A 21,090-nucleotide genomic window follows, 5' to 3' on the forward strand; every position below is an offset into this window, starting at 1 on the left:
TTATGTAAAACCAAAAAAATTAATATTTATAGCTAGCTGATGTACCTGCTCAAGTTCTTGAATGAACCCTCTTCTATAGTTTCTATGCATTTGTGGAGCTAAATTCTCTAAAAGCACAACAGGGAGAAGGCCTACACTGCACTTTTCTTCTGCTTCTCCTTTTCTTTGCCTTCTATCAGCCGGAGTAGGAAGTAACATCTCTTGCCATTCACTCGTGAACAAGGAACAGCAGGTGGAGAGGTGCCTGGGGTGGGTGCAGAGCAGCGAATCACTGCATAGGGACAGAAACTAACAAGGGGATTAATGGGCACAACCCCTTTCTTAAAATAAGAAGCTGACCATAATTTTTGGGTCTTGAGATACTACCTAAACTTTCTTGATGAATAAGGAATGTGTCGTACATGAAAAAGAGAGAAGTCATTTAGGAGAAGGATGCAGCTTGGCTCGAAGCTACTTCCAGGCTAATCAGTAAGTATCATTCTAAGAGTAATACTTGGCTCACACTTCACTACAGAAGCGATGAGGGTTGCTTCAGTAACACTGACAGCTTGGGCCAGCCTGAGGAACATCAGTCCAGCTCAGGAATCAAGCTTGGTCCTTGATCAGCACTGCAAAAAGCATGAGCTCAGCATATTATGAAAGCGAGAATGAAACCTCTGGTCCGGTCAGCAGGACCTCTAGTCACAATGCCCTGTATTACAGTTTGGGGTCAAACGGGTCCAGTTTTATGCTTCTAAACAGTTGTTTTTAGTTTCAGTAATCCTCCCCTATATCTAATAGGCAGTTGGTTGTTGGGGGTCATATGTTTGTGTCTCCTGGCCATGAAGAACAAATGTGCGGCCGGGCATGTAGTACACACTGCACCCTGCAGACTATCAGGGAAACAGACAGTGGCCTGGGAGTTGGAGGTACTGTAGCATGGGGGGGGGAAGAATGGGATTGTGGCACAGAGTGGTGGGAGAGTCTGACAGCAAGGCAGGCAATAACAACATGGCACAGTGTAGCGGAAGCAGGCCGGGAAGCTCCATGTTGCATAATGGCCAGAGAGTAGGGACAGGACAGAGGGTCTGGGCCACAGCATACCAAATGCGGCAGCCCTTCATTTTATGATAAGCCTGTGCAGCTAATCTTATAATAACAACAACTGATAATATAATTAATATTCAGTTTTTATTATCAGCACTATGCATACAGTTGTATGCAAATGTTGAAAATAGAATAATTATCGTTAACCTGAGAAGCTAGAAGGGGCAGCGTATTTGTTCAACTGTGGAATTGTCTTCACCCGACTAACTGAAGGCTTAGTGAGTCAATCAACTTTTTAACTTTATTAGCAACTTTTTAAAAAAGAGTAATAATGAATTAACTAGAAGGGTGTCCAAACTTGTGCACATGCCATAATTACTGTTTTATTATTTTCAATCTGATAAAATCAACAAAATAAATAGTATTTTGCATTAAAAATTGCAGAAAGATGTCATGTCTAACTTTGTCAACAATAACTCACGGGAAAACCCGATAGTGAAATGTTTGAAGTACTATGGTAGAATACAAATCGAACAACCAGAATACCAAAAGTACTGAAAAGTTATAAAATAGACGCTTATGGTAAATGTTGACCAGTCATAATAGGCTTCATCTCTCAAGCTTATGTTGCTGGATGATACGCCTTATAAATAATCATCGGTCAAAAAGTGCCAATTATTGATTACATTTTTTCAAAATTTTTTTCAAATGCATATAAAATGACTTAACTTGTGAATCTCGCTGAAGCCATAAATAATCAGACCGCCCGACATGGGTCCATGTTTTGAACATTCACCATTCTTTCTCAAGGGCTTATATTCAGTGTTGTTTTTGTAGTCCTTCGGATTTCTAAATTTAGAAAGGGCCGCATGCATAAAAACGGGGGTAGGGGGGTGGGGTGGGGTGTTTTGTTATGCATGTGGCCAGGCTTTGTGCTCGCTGAGCGCATTTCAGAATGGGACCGCCACGTGCATAACCTCCGTTTCTGAGCAGAAGTGCCGGGCCCTGTAAAAGGGGTGGGCTGGGTCTGGGTAGGGAGGGGAGGGGTGGGGGGCGGGCCAGGACAGTGCCATTAGCCACTGTCCAGGGGAAGCACGTGCCAGCAGGCAGCCAGCGCACGGAACTTACTACTGCTCTGCTCAAAGGAGCAGGTAAGTTAAAAAAAAAAAAAAAAAAAAGGTTAGTTAGTGTAGTTTTAGGGGTCAGGGAGGAGAGGGGAAGAGGTAGGAAGTGTAGGGTTAGGGATAGAAAAGTTTCCTTCCAGTCCGCTCCTTCATTGGAGCAGACTGGGAGGGAACTGGGGGAGGCCCAATTGCGTTGCCGCATGCATTTTTCTAAAATCCCCCCCCTGCTCGTGGAGCAGGCCACCCGCCCACACATGTGTACGTGGACATGAAAATCCGGAGCGCATGTGTGCGCGGGACCAGTATTTTATAACACGTGCGCTCTTTTTAAAATCGACCCCAATTTGACTAAGGATAACTAAACTTTTGCCTACAACCCTAGAGGGTTTCAAGATCCATATCTTGGGGGGGGCTTACAATCTGTCATGACTACAAAAAATGTGAAGAGACCTGCTCAAATGTCACCAATGAGCAGCTGAGATACAATTTAAATATGGTTCTCCGGCTGTCATTGTTCTGTTCTCTAACCACCACTATGCTATAGTACCTGCAAGAAATAAAGCTTTTCTTACCTGGAGTGATTGTTTAAAAGTGGCGAATGATGGAATCAAATCCAGCTGTTGGCGCAGGCTAGGACGGGCTGGGGGAATATCTCCTAAGGGTGGTAGCATAACCTTAGAACACAACAAGCAAACAGTCTTTATGAGAACCAACAAGTGACGTGCTGTAAAATGACTATCAAGGAGCTATTGCCAAACCCTTCTCCGTTCAGTGTGATATATTTTTCTCATAATACAAGGGACTCCCAGGAGACCCTGAGACCCTCCCCAAGTCCTTCACTAGAGCCAAGGCGGCGAGACGGAACCACGTTCGCAATCCGCAAGGTCTAGAGATAAAGAATGTGTAAATCTCTCTCTCTGGACAACACTGAATCAGGAGTACATTTACAAGATCTTGTCTGAATTAGTTCAGCCCCCTGTACCTCCAACTAGGGCATGAACCAACCCAATTCTGTTCCATATACGGAAATTCATGAAATAGTTACAAACACATCTGTTTCCAGGAATTCAGCAGAATTGCAGAAAAGAAGCTTAGAGAATTTAAAAAGAAAAAAAACCCAAACATCTTACAGGACAATTTTTAATTGACAAGTGGTGATTACTACTGGTAGCATGCACTTCTGCTATACTGCACAGTCCAGATATGTGAAGTAGAATGCAAAGCAAGGCAAAGGTTTGAAGGAAATTTGGGATTTTTCACCATTTTTCCAAAATGTATCTGTCAAAATCCAAAGAGGGGGCCCTGATCTGAGGGGATCTATTTTTGGATTTCTGTCATAGAGATGCCCTCATTCTGCAGTTTCATCAGATTAGGTGCAAGCAGCATTCTTTTCCCCAGGGATCACCCCACTCCGCTGTTCTTGGCTGGGAATCCACATGCCTTACCTTATTGATGATGTAAATAAAACCATTGGTGGCAGGAATGTCAGCTATAAGAATACTTGCATTCTGAATGAGGACAGTCTGATGAAAGAGGAAATGGCACCATGAGATACAGGTAGCAGGAAAATTATAATTACCCCGCAATTACAGCAATCTCTTTCCTGAAAAGAACTGCAAAGTAGTCCCTCCTCCCCTTTCTCTCTCTCTACATTCAGATAGACAGACAGATACGGTATTATATACACACATATTTTTTTACACACTGCGCTTGGTGAGTAAATTTATTAAGGGGCAATTTTAAAACACCACCTAGGTGCCAAGTCTGTGGGTACATATATCCTGTGCCTAATTTTCAAAAGGAAAGTATGCACATAATTTCCCTTTGAAAATTGTGCATGGGTACAAAGGACCCAAGAACGTTGCACCTGCTTTTCTATGGGCAAAATTTCTATGGAAAATAACACGTGTTGATTTGAAAATACCATCTGCACTTGTTATTTACAGATTCTACCCCAACCCCCCCTCCTTCCAGAAACACCTCTCCTCAGTCAGGCTAAAATGACTCACATAAAGAACATAAGAACGTGCCATACTGGGTCAGACCAAGGGTCCATCAAGCCCAGCATCCTGTTTCCAACAGTGGCCAATCCAGGCCATAAGAACCTGGCAAGTACCCAAAAACTAAGTCTGTTCCATGTTACCATTGCTAGTAATAGCGGTGGTTATTTTCTAAGTCAACTTAATTCATTGCGGCACTCTGCGCATACTTTTAGCTGGATTGAGGAAAAACAATTTTCAGCCAGCTAATTTACCTGGATAAATCTTTATTTAGCTAGGTAAATGACTGTAGAAATTGCCCTCCACCTATGTACATACATGCAAACTCTGACTCGACCCAGTATTTGTGCTGTGCCTTGATGCAATATGAGGACAGTGCTCTACTGCTCTTTAACTGCCTCAATATTGCTCTTTTAATTAAACAGTAGATAGCACAATTCACTTCATAGCTAATTTACAACCACTTCTGCATAGTTACTGAAGGCATTCCAGAGAGGCATGTAGACTTATGTCTTCCTAATTTAGGCCTTTACCCACATTTCTGCAAGCAAATTTTGAAAGGGAAGCCCCCTGCAGAGGAATGATGTGCCCAGAAAAACATTTTCTTTTGCTATATTAATTTAATTTTGAATTATTTTTTCATTCATTTTTTTTGTTTTGAGTATTTGTTTTTAGTTTTATATTCATTTTGAAAAATAATGTGCACACTTATTATGAAACAAAAAAACTCAAAATTATTTGGGGGCACTGGCCATTTGTATTTGTTGTTGGAAATCTGAAATGAATCTGTCTGATTCGGTTTGGACTCCTTATTCATTTTAAACAAATACACATCCCTACTGTGGAGTTTCTCTTTGAAAAGTCACGCAGCCAGGAGAAAGTGGGTGCAGAAATACCTGTGGGAAATGCACACCGGGTGCTCAGAATAAAATACCCATGCATACTCTCTCTCCCAGGCCTAAGCCTGCCTCCATTTTCTTCAGATTAAAGTACCCCCACTCTGACCATCAGTGAATGAGGCTGGTCATTTTGGTTATCCCATTTTTAAAAGTAAAACCCTATTTTACCCATTAAAATGACTTTCAGAATTGCCCTCCCCAGCTTAAAGGTTTTTTTTATTTTGATTTGATAGTTGCTCTTTTCCCTCTTCCCAGGAATGAGGGATTCAGGTTCCCAAGGAATTGAAGGGATGCCTTCCTCTCTGTACAAAAGCCTTTGATGCTCTCTCAGAGTCAGTAGAACTTGTCCTTACAGTACACACACTGGTTCCTCCTGCCCCAGAGCTTATCATTTCTAAATCCCTTCCAATCCTCACTGGCTCTGTTGAACGCAAGACCCTAACCTCCTGGAGAGTATGGAGCACACAGCTACCCAAACAGAGCACTAGTTCAGCCCAAAGGAAATCAAATCTCCATTTGCAAGTTGAAAATCACATACACCATTGCTGTTTGTGATCTCCCATTTGGTCCGGGGGTTAAGCGTGGATAGTTCCTGCCCATCGTACTGCTTAAGTGTATCAGTCATAAAGGAGCCTCGAAGGAAATGTGCCCTGTATAGTGAATAGAGACATCATATGTTCAGCAAGACACCTCTGAATGAATCTGAGAGCTCTTAAACATTTTTTATTTCTGTTGAAGTCTCTTATACATACATCTTCATTTTCATTTCATTTTATTCCATTTATTAATCGCTTTCCATATAAAATCTCCCAAAGAGATGTAGAGACATAACACATATGTAATAACATAAAACAGAACACATTTAAATACAAAAATAAAATAAACTTAAACAACAAAACCAAATAAAGCTAAAGCATAAAAGAAATTATAAAAGACAATGCAACATTGCAACTCGCCCTTCCTTCGTTTCAAAGCTGTGGACAAACACACATCTAAGAGGCAGGTATGCAAACAGAAAGGAATTGCAGCAGGCAGCAGGGTCTTGCTTTAGAAAAGAACTTTGCAAACCAAGCTGAAAAACCTGCAAGGACTTCTGCACCTTTGCCAAATATTTTCATAAAAATTCAGTGCAGATTTCTCCAGATCCGCATTGGCTTTCAAGCAAATTCACCGATTCATGGAAATCTGCAGCAGGCAGATCCACAGCAGATTTCTGCCAATGACAAAATCTACATTGAGTATCAACATGCGTGCATGTTATAAAAACGGCTACCTACGCGTACATGCACGCCCATTTTCATATCGGCGTGTGCATGTGCACGCAGGTTCCAACTTGTGCGCGCAAGGTGGGTATTTTATAATAAACATGCGGTGACACGATTGGGCCTTTGCCCAGTTCGCTATCTCCCTAACTAACCTTCCTCCCTTTTCTCCTCTCCATTCCACCCCAACCCCTAAACCTGCCCTAACTAACCTATTTTTTTTTGTTTTACAACTTACCTGCTCCTCCAAGCAGAAGTAAGTTATACGCGCCGGCCGGCTGCTGATGCACACCTTCGCCGATACAGCACAAACTGGCGCTGTCCCGGCCGGCCCCTACCCTGCTCCTTTTCAAAACCCTGGCTCTTCCATGCACACCGGGACACATGCGCCTGGCCAGGCTGATTTGAAAATGCGCTTGGCGCACGCTCGGCCCGGCCAGGCGCATGTGTCCCAGAACTTCTATGTGCTGGATTTTAAAAATGTACTTGTTATATTTTTCCCTCCAGTATGGAACATAACAGGGAGGGTGGGAGGGGCTCAAATATTGTTGTTTCAGGTTTGGGATGTATGATTGGGTGAATGTGTTAGTATACACAGGTTTGTTTGTAGTTCTACTGTGGAAGAACTTTAAAAGGGAAAGGGAAAGAGGTGTACTTTGTATATTTTAATGTTATGGAACATGGCTCTTAGGACTCAAAGGTTTACAAACATTACCAATGCCAAGGAATGTTTTTGTATCTCGACTGTTTAATCTGTGTTTACTTTTTTTAATTCTTCTTCCTCTTCTTGGTCTTTTTGTTGTCCTATGTTCATGTTTTTGTACCTCCTTCTCTCTATCAATATTAATAACAATTATTCTGACAAAAAAAAAAAAAGAATTTTCATTGCTTTATAAGATCTAAAATTCTTTAATGTCAATTTTACAATGAATACCTCTGAATGTTTCCATAACACCCCCCTAACCCCAACCCACCTCCTGAAAACTCACCACATATCTAAGTGCCCACCCCTTACAATGGTCCATATATAGAGTATCAGACTGAGCCCTATAAAGAGGCTCTCTCTCGCTCTCTTTCTTTTGAACACCCATGCCCTATAGCTCCCAAGTGGCCCGCTTATGCACGTATGTGGCCCTTTTTGCACGCACAAGGCTTTTAAAATCTACCTTCTAATTTATACTCAGGAGTGTTGGAAAATAAAAACAGAGCACAAGTTTTAGAAGTAAAATGTTTCTGTTAAATCTGATGGCACATCCAGATATATTCCTAGGAAAGAACTGGAATTCATGATGTGTTTATTTCTTGCTCAATAACAATTTGGGAGTTTTCCATTGGCTATGTGAACTAATCCACGAAGAGTTTCCAGTTAGCACAGGAACCTATGTGAGAGGGTGGAGGTCACAGCAGGGTCTGCGAGTATGCACTGGTTCACAGGCCCTGTGCTAATTTCTTTTCTTTTGCTAAGGCGGCAGAATGAAGAGCTACTTGTCTCTCATGACCTTGACTTCCAAGGCACTGAATCAGCCAGGGGAGGGTGTGTGTTTTAATTTTTATATACTGATGTTCCTGTATAGGATACATATCGCACCGGTTTACATAAAACTGAACTGCCGCCGAAGGGCGGATACAATGAAACATGAGTTACACTGAACATGCGGAAACAAAGGACATGTGGAACATTAGGAATACACTATACATTAGGGTATAAAGAGGGTAAGTGGAGAGAAAGAGAGAGAGAAAGAGTTAGAGGGAGGTGGAAAGAGTGATACGGGGGGCTGTTGCTGGGCAGGGGTTGTGGGGGAGAGGGAATACTGTTGCTGAGGTGAGGGTGAGGTAGGAGGGGAGCTGGGTATGGTTTTTTGTGGGGGTGGGAGAGAGGATGGAGAGGACCCAGAAGCATATAGAAATATGTCATAGGGATGGTAATTTTCAAAGAAAACATATGCGTGTATGTTTGCTTTAAAAATGATCTCACCAAATCTGTCCCACACAAAGCTATAGCTGCTGTTTGGTCTGCACACAAATGTTCCTGAATATTTACACTCGTTTGGCTGAATTTTACAAAGTTTCAGGTGAATTTTTAAAAGGATTTACTTGTGTAAATTTAACTACTAATTTTCAAAAGCCATTTACCCACATAAAGTGCACTATGTGAGCAAATCCTATGGACAATTTCAAAAGCCCACTTACTCAAGTAAGGTGCATTTATTCGAGTAAATCCCAATTTTATGCATGTAAATGCTTTTTAAAATCAGGCCCTGTGGGAGTAAATCCAAATTCTTCCCCAACCCTACCCCCAGGAGCACCTCCACTCAGCTCAGGTGAACTTATGCAAGGACATGACATACTCACCTAAGTTTACCCTCACATCATTCGAATACATTTTGTGAAAGGCCATATCTGCATGTATAACACTGTTTTACCCGCAGATGTCCCTTTGAAAATTACTACTATATTGCCTATGTGCTTATTGCTCATATAGAATCAAGATGTACTGAAGAGTTTTTTTCCTTAATATGTTCCTGTGGAAAAAATGCTTAGAACATCAGAACCCATAGTGTGTGTGGGGGTGCCTGTGATAAATGTTTGTGTCTACCCGTGTGAATGTGTGCTTGCATCCAGGGCCGGTGGAAACACTAGGCGAGCTAGACCTGGACTTAGGGCGCCAACCATTAGAGGGTGCGAGCGGCGGTGGCAGAGGAGTGAGGATTCAAATCTCCACTCCTTTTTGCTGCTGCTGCTCGTGGGGTCACCACCACTCGGGAGAGGTAGAAATCGAGGCTGTGACCGCACGGGGGGGGGGGGGGGGGGGGGGGGGGGGGAGGGGGCCATGACCGGAAGGGGTATTGGCGCAAGGCAGAAGGTGTCTAGAGCGCCTAATCCCTTTGCACTGGCCCTGCTTGCATCACTAGTACTTATTACCCTTACTGCTATTAATTTTTTACATTTTCATAGCAATACTAAGCATATGCAGCACTGCACAGGTACATATAGGAGAGAATCTCTGCTCTGTGGAACTTACTCAAGGGTCATATTGACTAGGTTATTATCCTTAACTGCTTATCACCAAATATCAGTGATAAGTGCCTATGTTAAGGAGCTGCACTCGGAGCCACTTCCATTAGAGGCACCTAAACAGGGAGAAGAGGGGCTTATCCCCCCAAATCGGAGATCTTTAAAGGGGACCCCCCCTAATTCCCAAATCAAAGGGGGTTGATCTCCCCCTTCTCTACCAAAGCAAAAAATGTATTTTGTTTTTCTGCTATGTCTTTATCCTCTCCAGGCATCTCTTTTAGCTCCTAGTCATATTAATAAAGATATTTTTAATTACAATCATATTGTTATGCTCTCTGAATTTTCATTGTGAGCACTTGGATACTATGGTTCACTAGTTCGAAGCAGAAGGCTGGCCTTAGGGGGGGTAGCATATTACAGGATGGCAGGGAAGACTCCAGTCATTGCCTAGCTCTGAACCCTAATGGCCAAACTGTATAGGCATGGATTGGTTTTGAGAAGGGGCCTGTCCAGTATGATGGCTGGATTATACCGGTAGGGGGATTTACAAATGAGGAAAAACTCTGAGGAGTTGTGGCTGTAGGTTTGTAGTGCTCTAGTCTGATTCTAGTTAAGCAGGAGGCACTGCTGAGTCAATAGACTGGAGGCTAAGGACTTTTCCAAGCATGTGGTGACATCTACTGCAGGGTGAGGGGTGTGTGTGGCATAAGAACAGGAGTCAGTGTTGTGGCAGGGCTTTTGTGATTGTCAGTAATTCTAAATGGGATAATTTAGATTTAAAAGTGATGTCAACAAACCTTTTCCATTGGAAACAATTTAGTAGAACTATGGGTCACGATTTGAAACTCCAGGAAGGAAGACTTAGAACCAATGTCAGGAAACGTTTCTTCACTGAGAGTGTGGTGGATGCCTGGAATGCCCTTCCGGAGGAAGTGGTGAATACTAAAACTGTGAAGGATTTCAAAGGGGCATGGGATAAACACTGTGGATCCCTAAAAGGCTAGAGGATGGGAATAAATAAAAAAGCTAAACCGGCACGGAGCGGCAGTTACTACCCTTAAGAGAAACATGGGGGTAACCTGCACGGAGTGGCAGTTACTACCCTTAAGAGAAACATGGGGTAACCTGCACGGAGCGGCAGTTACTACCTTGGGAAGCTTGCTGAGTAGACTAGATGGACTATTTTGGTCTTTTTCTGCCGTCATTACTATGTTACTATGTCACTGAAGTCTATAGGGAGGAGTTAGGAGGGCAAATGCTGGTGAGGAATGAAGTTTCGAGTATTTTTGCCTAGTGCACCATCGCTGGCCAGCTCTGAGAAAAGCCATGAATTGATCAGCCCACCTCTATCATGTAACAGGATCAATTAAAATAATCTGCAGCAAGAAACATCAAGAATAAAACAAGGAACCATTTACTTGTGAGAAGAGACAAGTGGAAGCCCAGTGTAATCGACCCAGTTGACTGTATACCTAAATCAACCTCTTTATGTACAGTATATACTGATGCTGTGCGGCTTGTGGAGGAATACAATACAAATATATGTCCTCCCTCACTCAATGCCCCCTTTGGAAGCTTTCATGTGCTCCATGGAACAGAAATGCACTAGCAGACCTTGCCTTCCAGAGAGGGATGCATGGATGTTTCCATATCAGGTGCACTGGAATCTTATGGGTATAAAGGTACCATTAAATCCAAATTCTTATTATATAAGTCTATTTTTTACCATTTACTGTAGCTCCTGACCTCAAAAGTCAGGAGATGCACCCTTCCTACAGCCCCACCTGACTAGGAATGGCAGAGTATAAGGTTTCAACCAGAAATCTTCCTCCTCTCGGCTCAGACCCTTCATGGCAGCTTCAGACGGCACCAGGGCTGTTACGTTGGTTCCTTCTGGGATTGTGAAGAGAGATTTCTAATTTCCAGAGCCAAAAATAGACAGAGAAAAACAATGTGTTTAATATATTTGCTTATGGGAGTAGCAATCACTAACAAATTAAGGGCCACATTTATTAAATCACGGTATTTTTCCCAGAGTGGAAAATACCATGGCTTTACTAAGCTATAGTACTTGGTGCTGTAGCTTAGCAAACTGCATGGTACTTTTCCCAGCAGTAAAATACCGCAGGAAAAAATACCACAGGTTACTAGGCCCCCCAAATGCCGCACAATGGCTGCCCTGTACCAGGAACTGCCATCTTGTTAAAGAGCCAAAGTGGCCTAATTGCTCCCCTCCACCCCTGCTAATGTGTGAAAACTCTCCAGGGGTCTTGTGAGACCCTGGTTCAACTCTGCGCAGCCTCTAAATGTGGCCCTAGTGTCTGATTTCAAAAAGATTAGAAATAAATACCTGCAGTGAAGGCCACTTCCCTTGTTTCCCAATCCTGCTCCTTTGTAAACAATGATCCCTCCCACAGGAATCTGGACCCCTCACTTAGCCCAATACCTCCCGGTCATATCATATTGTCAGTGGTAGCCTAGTGGGATCCACAGCAACCCCTAGGCTCCAGGCTGTGCACTGCTTGAAGAAAAATGGCACCAACTGGCTGCATATCTACTTGTACCTCTATCACTACATTAAACCATTATCCACATGATAGACACCTAAAGTTTCTTAGTGAATTAGGCCCTAAGAGATATATTTATTAAAGCCTGTGTTAATGCACCTTTTTTATGAGCATAACAGGAAAGTGCCGAATGTGTAATTTACTAAAGGTTAATGACCTTTATTGAATAACACACTAAAATGCTGGAATTATGTGCTTTAAAACTGTGTGGTAATGCAGTTTTTATTGCTAAAATGTTAATTACCCTTCTGGATGTATAAAGTTTCAGCAATAACATATGATTTTGCTTTAACATGAGTTTTGTGCTAAATTTAAAAGTGCTTATTAGCATGCATTTGCATTTTAATCATTTTAATATTCTGTGCAAAAATATGTATTAACAAAAAAGAATTCACTTTAAATGCCAAGCATTAGTGGTATTTAAGATATTTAATGTACATTAACACATCAGCAGCATTTACTTATAACTATCACAATGCTATTAGCTAATTTATAAATCCTACCTTTATCCACTGATAAAAGTCTGCAAAGTTGGAGTTACTGTCCAACACCTTTAGACAGAAAACAGCTAGTATGTTAAACCGAAACAGTCTAAACATATCCATTAATTTAGTTTGTTTACTTGATTAATTATCATATCTTACACTTGCAATTCCAAGTGATGTACAAATCAAAAAAGCTTACTAACAATAATTCAATTTAATTTCTTAAAATACTAAAAAATAGTACATTTGAAAACAGTAAAAGAAATGAATCATAATAGATAAACTAAAGCATATGATGTATAAACATATATAAGAAATAAAATAAGCAATAAAAATGAATAAAAAAAATGTCATCAAAAAACAATAAGATACTGAGATATTAAAGATGGAAAATAAAACATTTCTAATTACAACAAAAACAGAATAGCTGTAGTGCTAGTTGGGAGTGCAAAGGTAAACCTGACAAAACTGACATGAAAGTAAAAGAAAAAACCCATCAACCACAAGCAACTATTTATTTATTTATTTATTTTAGGTTTTTCTATACCGGCATTCGTGAGGGTATCACATCATGCCGGTTTACAATAAACAGTGGAGTGATAAAAGGAACAATGAACGAAATAAATACTAGGTGTTAAACATAAAATAGTTACAGTTACAATAAAACAGGGATGAGTGCAACTGGGAGCAAGAGGAAAAATGAAAGGAACTTTAACATAGTATATTAACCAAGATATGACGAGATATGACACTACCTTGAAAACTAGTGTCAAAAGGTTCTATACTGTTCCAAATGCTTGTATGAACAGGAAGGCTTTGAGGGCCTCCTTAAATTTAAAAAAATATTTTTCTAAGCATACAGTTCCAAATGCTGGAGCCTAGCAGCAACTCAATAGCCTTCCCTCAGCCTGGTGAAGAACACCATGACAGCAATGCCTCTAAGTCGGGCCCATCCTCAGCAATGGTGACAGTCAGAGGGTTCAGCCTTGGTGGCAGTCTGGCCCAAAATAATTTTAATTAAAAGGATAATTAGAAATCTGAAATTTGCTTATCCAGTTTTATTAGCTTTATTTCCCATCCTAATCGGCAGGAGAAGCATTGATTGGGTTTAGTATATTATTACTTTTATCAAAATACTCAATAGGGAAAGGAGGATTTTTGCCTGTGACCTTATATATGTCATCAGGGTTCCCAACACATCACACTTGGCCTTGGACTACATTAACTGGGAGGGCTACCTGTGTAAAGTTGATTTACAGACACTCCTCGCTGTCAAAAGAGACCTTAAACTCACAGCACAAACAGTCCACATGCCCCCTAAATACGAACTCGGACTCTATAAGACTTCTTACCTCCAAATATGCTTAATTTAAATTCCCCCTGGCCTCTTAGAAAGTAATGCCTCCTCCATTATCAAATTTCTTGCAGAAAACCTTAACCTCGACATACCCACCATCCTGCTCGGTGACTTCAATCTACATGTTGACACCCACCCACAATCACCATCATGTGAAGCATTCATCTGATCTCTTGAGGCTATGGGCCTTCAACAAATCATAAACCAACCCACCCACAAAGCAGGTCACACCCTAGACCTAATATTATAAATTCTAGCATCCACACCACCAAAACCCCATCCTGCTTACCTGTCCCTTGGTCTGACCACTCCCTAATAAATGTTACCTTTGCTATAAAAAAAACACTCTCCCACCCCGCCCCCCCCCCACAACTGCCATTTCCAATTTCGTAAAACCTGCACCAGGGATGACCTCATCACTGCCTGCTCAGACCTGCACAACAAAATTAACTTAACAAACTCTAAATTTGCCCTGTCTTCCTGGCACAACATTACCCTAGAGATTGCCGACAAAATATGCCCCCTCATCACAAAATCCCTAAACCCAGCTCGCAACAATAAAAAAAACCCTGGTACTCTCCTGAATTAAAAAAACTAAAAAATGCCCTTAGAAAAAAAGAAAGACAGTGGCGAAAACACCTTCTCCCATACTTCGCGCATCATACAATGCCACCATGCATGACTATAGAAATCTCATCCTAAAAACGAAACGGGACTTCTACGCCCTTAAAATTCACGATGTCCAGTACAATGCTAAAGCACTCTTTTTCATCATATCCAAGCTCACCAAGACTTCATCCACACACATTTCAGATACCAGCTCCAAAAGCAAATGTAACGAATTTGCCCAATTCTTTCAAAACAAGATCTCCTCCATCACATCTAAATTTCCCGACAAATCCGCTACTACCTTTCTTCTCCCCTTAAAATTGACCACCAATCTTGACTCCTTCGAAGCAACCTCTTTGATTGAAATAGAAACCATTCTAAAGAAAGCCAAATCCTCTTCTCACCCCTCAGACACTATCCCAACCAAACTTCTCCTATCTATTCCTAATATAATAGCAAAACCCATCTCTAAAATTATCAATTGTTCCCTTGCTCAAGGCAGCGTTCCCTCCACCTTAAAACAGGCTGTTGTCAAACGCATACTCAAAAAACCCAACCTTGATCCCACCAATCCTTCCAATTTCAGACTCATTTCTAACCTGCCTTTTCTTGCCAAAATGACCGAAAAAAATAGTCAACATCCATCTTTCTGAATACCTAGATGACCATAAGATTCTCTCCCCTTCTCAACATGTCTTCCACAAATACCTAAGCACAGAAACACTCCTAATATCTTTCACCGACAACATTCTTAAAGGAATGGACAAAGGTCACGCCTTTCTCCTGGCAATGCTTGACATATCGTCTGTGTTTAACATTATCAGCCACAAAACTCTCTTAAAATTACTCGGGGACATCGGCATAACTGGCACAGCCCTTCTTTGGCTTAAATCCTACCTTGAAAACAGACACTACAAGGTCAAGATAGGTAACAAGAATCTGATCCTATCAACATCACCTGCAGTGTTCCCCAAGGCTCCTCACTTTCCTCTACCCTCTTCAACATCTACATGTTACCCCTATGCAAACTACTAACTAACCTAGGCATCACCCATTACACATTTATGCGGACGATGTCCAAATTCTCATCCCATTTTCTGACTCTTTAAATACGGCCCTTAAAACATGGGGCGCTTGCCTCACCTCCATCAACCAGTTCCTCACTAACATGAACCTTGCGCTTAACCCGGGTAAAACAGAACTCCTTGTCATTTCCCTGAACAACCACACTTACCACATCTCCCCTTCCCCACTAAACCCTCCTCCCTACACACACACAACCTAGGCGCTACGATTGACTATCAATTAAGCTTAAAACCATTCATTAAAACTATCTTAAAAGATTGCTATTTCAAACTTCAGGTACTAAAGAAAATGAGACTTACCCTTCAACTCTCCAATTTTTGAACTGTTCTTCAAACCATCATATTCTCCAAAATTGACTATTGTAACTCCCTACTCCTTGGTCTCCCCACCTCATCCAACAAACCCCTTCAACTGCTTCAGAATGCCACAGCTAGAATTCTCAGCAACTTACAATATATCCACCCGGCCCTTCCTGGCTCCTACAGAGAGTGTCCACTGCTGATGACATCACGGGCTGGAAGGCCTTAAAAGGAACGCCCCCAGCGGCACGCAGTTGACGCCAGCTCGCTGCCGAAGCCGCGCGTGCCAAAGGGGCGCACGGCTTAGCAGCAACTCGTCGTTTGGAAACTTTATTTATTACTTTAAAGAACTTCAACAAAGTGAGTAAACAGTCTTGTATGTTTATCTCCTTCCTGAAACTCTCCTCTCCCTCTCTACCAGGAGATAATAAGAGTACTCCTTTTCTCAGAGTAACATAAAAAAGGTGATTTGTTTGTTACTTATTCCACCCTATGCCTCACACAAAAAGAAAGGCACGGGTAAGGGAGGCTACTATTTCGTCTCCCCTCCCTTCCCCATACCATCACAGCCTCAGATTGACTCCTTTTTTATGATGCAAGCCACTTCAACACCGGTGGAGGGTGCCGCAGGGGATGCCACTACAGAGCGAAATGTGGCCCTCAGGGCAGAGGTCATTCTCTTTGAGTCCCGGCGCTCCTTGTACCCCTTCCCCTCCAACAAAATATTTAATAAACATTACAAGACCCATCTTGTTAGATGAGAGTCTTAATAATTCAATTACTGAAAAGGGAAAGGAGAACCTTGCTGTGGGGGGTAAAGAGGATTATAAGTCTGAGCTTGACATAATACTTCCTTCAGTGGCCCCGATTACATTAGAAAACCTCTGGATGGCAATTAAATCCTTGGAAAAGGCAATTATAAATTTAACTCAGTCAACATCTGATTACCAAAAGAGAGTTTTGGAATTGGAAAATGTAAATAACTTAAGTCAGAGTAAAATTGATGAAACTGAAGCGTTTGGATAAGGTAGAGTCTTTACAATCGAATATTGTTAAAACTGAAATGATAAATGTAAAGAAGTTAGAATATATTGAGAATACTTTGAAATATTCCAACTTAAGGGTTCTAAATTTTCCTATTCAAAATTTAATATCAGCTAAAGATATGTTTGTAGATTATCTACTGAATATATTAAAAATGCCTCAACAGGCAATACCAGCTATAGCTAAGATATTTTACATAACAAAAAGGGGGAAGACTGAGAATCAAGTGGAAACTCCTCAAGTGGAGGAAATGAATCTGACGGAGGTATTGGAAACCTCCATGAGTACTGAGATTAGATCATGATCTACTATGTTTGTACAATTTCTATTCCAATCTGAAAGGGATACAGTTCTAAAGATGTTTTTGAGACATCGAGGGGAGAAATTTCATGGACAGCAGATTTGGATTTACCCAGATCTAGCCAAAAACTCTCAATTAAGAAGAAAATAATTTTTGAAATTTAAACCTGATTTAATAGCTAGGGGTGCTAGATTCATGCTTAGATATCCATGCAAATGTGAGTTAGTGTATAAAGAACATAAATATGTATTTATGGAGGTTTCTAGTCTTCAGTCTTTTTTAGATTCTCACCCCATAGACGCAGCTGATGGTTAGGAGTTATTTAAGGATAGTGGCTTATTATCGCTGAGAATAAGAGATAGGGGAATTTATTCCCCTAGGTTTTTCTTTTTAATGTGTTTCCTCGTTAAATTCGCTCAATTCTTTATTGTTTCCTGGATTACTTTAGTGATGATAGATATTGATTAATAATGTAAGTAAAAGAAGAAATTCTTGTTTAACTACAATATCAATATGGATGTATTATAATGTTTTGTCATTATATTTGTGAAAATTCATAAATAAAAAAAATAAAAGAATTCTCAGCAATACTCACAAAAAAGACCATATTATCCCCATTCTGAGAGACCTCCACTGGCTCCCTATCACCTCGATAATTCAATACAAAACCCTAACTCTCATATTCAAGACTCTATTCAATGAAAATATACAATGGCTACATGATTCCATCCACTTTCATAAATCTGACAGACCCACCAGATCAGCCTACCAAGGAATCTTATACACACCCTCTCCCAAACTCATACATCTCTCCTCCACAAGAGCCCGAGCATTCTCCTTAGCTGGTCCCACTTTGTGGAACAGAATGCCCCCTGACCTCCGCATAGATCCTTGCTTGCAGAAATTAAAAAAAAAACTTAAAAACGTGGCTCTTTAAACAAGCCTTTGACTAACACCACCCACCCCTTTCCCTCCTGCGAATCCATCTCTATTCCATTTAACACCTCCTTTCTTGATTTTCCACCATTTGGTTAATCTCTTACACGTTATTCTTACGCGTCCACCTTCTGACCATCAAGTACTTAATTTAACTAGCATTCTTCTCCCACTCCCCTCTCACATCCTGTTATATACTCCTCAACCTAACTTCCTCTCTTCTTTATTTTAGCTGTCTTATTTATTCCCCTGCCAACCACTATGTTGAACGTTTATAGCTCAATATAATAAGCTCAATGTTCCTGGTAAACCGTTGAGTTGTACATAGTTCTTAAGTTCTTACTTATACTATACCTATATGATATTAATTTGTTCCATATAACATTTATGTCTCATATTATAATTGCTATGTTAATTGTTAACTGATACGATTCTTGTATCTGTAATGCTCCATTCTATTTGCACTGTTTCTTTGTAAACCCTCCAATTGCTCTGTTTTCTTTGTAAACCCTCTAATTGCACAGTGTTTCTTTGTAAACCGATACGATGTGCAAACGGCAATCGGTATACAAAAACATTTAAAATAAATAAATAACAAAATATGCAAAATTTGGCGCTGTGAGCAGGATCAGGCTTATTTAATTTAAATTTTAACTGTTCAGTGTTACCATAGTAGAAATAAACTTATACTAGGTCATCTGTGTGTTCAATTTCTTGCATAGCATTAGGCTATACATTCTAGTTAATAACCATGGACATGGAAGAGATGAGATTACAATTGGTAGTGCAGGAGGTGCTGATAGTCTCAAATCTAATTTTCCTTGGCAATGGTACCATCAACAACTCTTACTGAGAAGAATAAAGTGTATGAATTAGTTGATATGGCAAGATAAACTTAGCATGATATTAGGGAACACCCAATCGAAAGGCCTTAAAAGTTAGATAGCCAATTTTAAATATGATACGAGTAGATATGGGTAACCAATGAAGTGCATGGAGGAGTGGTGTGACATGATCATATTTACTTTTTCCAAAAATCAATTTAGCATCAGTGTTTTGAATTACCTGTAGCCTTCTGATTTGAGTTTTATATAGACCATGAAAAGAGCATTACAGTAATCAATACAACTAATGATGAGAGAATGGGTGAGTGTTTTAAGATCTCTCTGATCATGAAAACATCTCAGTCAATGTCTCAGTCAACATATGAACATATGTCTTTGAAAGATGTGAAACATGAGCAGAAAATTTTAAAAAGGAGTCAATGCGCACTCCCCAAGGTGGTCACAATTTCTCTAACCTGACTGGAACTTCCCTTCATAACCGAAGGAGGTAGCAATTGTGTATTAAGTTTGCCCATGAACCATAAAGACTCAGAATTTTCTGGATTTACTTTGAATTTAAACTGTTTCAACCAAATTGTAACTTCAGATGGACAATGATTGAAATTTTCCAAGGAATCGTGGATCAATAGCAGCATTACTTGAATGTCATCAGCATATAAGTAACTGTTGAAACTTACTCTGAATGAGAGTTGCTAGAGGAGCAAGATATAAATTGAAAAGGGTTGGTGACAAAACTAATCCCTGTGGAAATCCACAGTCCAGATGGCTAAGCTCAGAGATGTTATGGTTCTAGTGCACTTGATATTTTCTATCTTCAAGAAAAGACATACCAATTCTGTGACTTGTGGTGGATTCCAATATCAAATAAGTAGTTGAGAAGAAGCTGATGATCTACTGTATCTAAAGCAGCATCATATCAAGAAAACCAATGAGCACTGCTTTACTCTGATCCATACTCAAAGCAGTATGTGCTGCTTCCATACTAAAACCCTTTTGATAGAATGATTCTTCAGGGTGTAGTACTAAGGATTTGTCAAGAAATGATGTAAGCTGTATTTGAATTGTTTTTTCAATGATCTTAGACAAGATGGGAAGATTTGATATCAGTTTGTAATTATTGGGACAATCAGGATGAAGATGTTGTTTTTAAAGAATGGATCACATGTGTGCAACTTTAAATGATGAAGTAATGAGCCAGAAAAGGAAAAAGACCTGAACTTGGATTCTTGAGCAGTGTAAACAGCAAAGGAGGAGGAAAGGTGCATTTGCTTAAGGATCAACTGTAGGCTAGCCAATGTAATTTTATTAAAAGCAAAAGGTTTGCTTGTAGGGATATTATCATTGATAGCTGACAGTAATATTAATGTCCTAGAAGAAGAACCTTGAGTTGAATTAGAACAAATTTAGCTCTTATTGTATTGATTTTTGTATCAAAGGCAATAACAAAATCCATGGAAACAATGTACAGACTTTTAGCCACGCCGAAGAAGTCTGGTTTTTAGACAGCTGGCTAAGATGGTAAAAACTCTTTTTGCCCTCATAAATCCCTTTGAAAAATCCCCCCCCCCCCAGTAAACAGTGTGGTTTGAATTCTCAGGTTCCACTTACTGCTAGGATGTCTCCGTAGCATGTCATGCCATCGCCTGCAAAACCGTCAGGACAAACGCAGGTCCTCTCACCTCCTCCAAGGGGCTTACATTCAGCCTAGAGAGAATAGAATCACCACAGGGCTATAAGGTCTCTTTCTTTGGGAGTCAATCTTCTGCAAGACTGGGGGGACCAAGGTGACAAAAAACCCCAGCTTCTTCCCTCCCCCCCCCCTCCATGCCCTCTCTCCTTCACCATCTTCCCCATGCCAGACCTTCCCGAAAAATGAGGTATTTCCCCTTAGCATCTTGGATTTAGATATTTGCCTATGCCTTACTAGCTGCCCACTTTCCTGGAAATTTACCAGGAGTAAAAAACTAGGAGGAGATTATGTCACTGTAGTATCACAGGTAGAATGCAGCACTGCAAACCTTGCAACCCATTTGATCTTCCCCTCTTTACCACTCATGTGTGGCACAGAACAATATACTTATCCTCCCTTTGCTTACACTTAGATTTTAAGATGTTTGGCAACAGGGACATTGCACCCAGGTAGACTATATTGTATAAATATATAGCACTCACTAATAAGCATGATATAAATACAAATATATATATAATTTTTATTGTATGGTTCTGGTGGAAGAA

General features: G+C 40.6%; 1 protein-coding gene across 1 annotated transcript in view; it reads right to left on the reverse strand.

The window, feature by feature from the left end:
• STAB1 (stabilin 1) overlaps window positions 1-21,090 on the reverse strand; it is a 335,521-nt gene that overhangs the window by 182,821 nt on the left and 131,610 nt on the right. Inside the window, exons 27-32 of the mRNA XM_029599456.1 lie at window positions 20,464-20,559; window positions 12,397-12,444; window positions 11,111-11,241; window positions 5,588-5,699; window positions 3,596-3,673; window positions 2,723-2,824 (exon numbers count right to left, since the gene is read on the reverse strand). Coding sequence (XP_029455316.1) covers window positions 2,723-2,824; window positions 3,596-3,673; window positions 5,588-5,699; window positions 11,111-11,241; window positions 12,397-12,444; window positions 20,464-20,559 — 567 coding nt within the window. The remainder of the gene's footprint in view (window positions 1-2,722; window positions 2,825-3,595; window positions 3,674-5,587; window positions 5,700-11,110; window positions 11,242-12,396; window positions 12,445-20,463; window positions 20,560-21,090) is intronic.

Source organism: Rhinatrema bivittatum, chromosome 4, assembly GCF_901001135.1.
Source record: "Rhinatrema bivittatum chromosome 4, aRhiBiv1.1, whole genome shotgun sequence".
NCBI lineage: Eukaryota > Metazoa > Chordata > Amphibia > Gymnophiona > Rhinatrematidae > Rhinatrema > Rhinatrema bivittatum.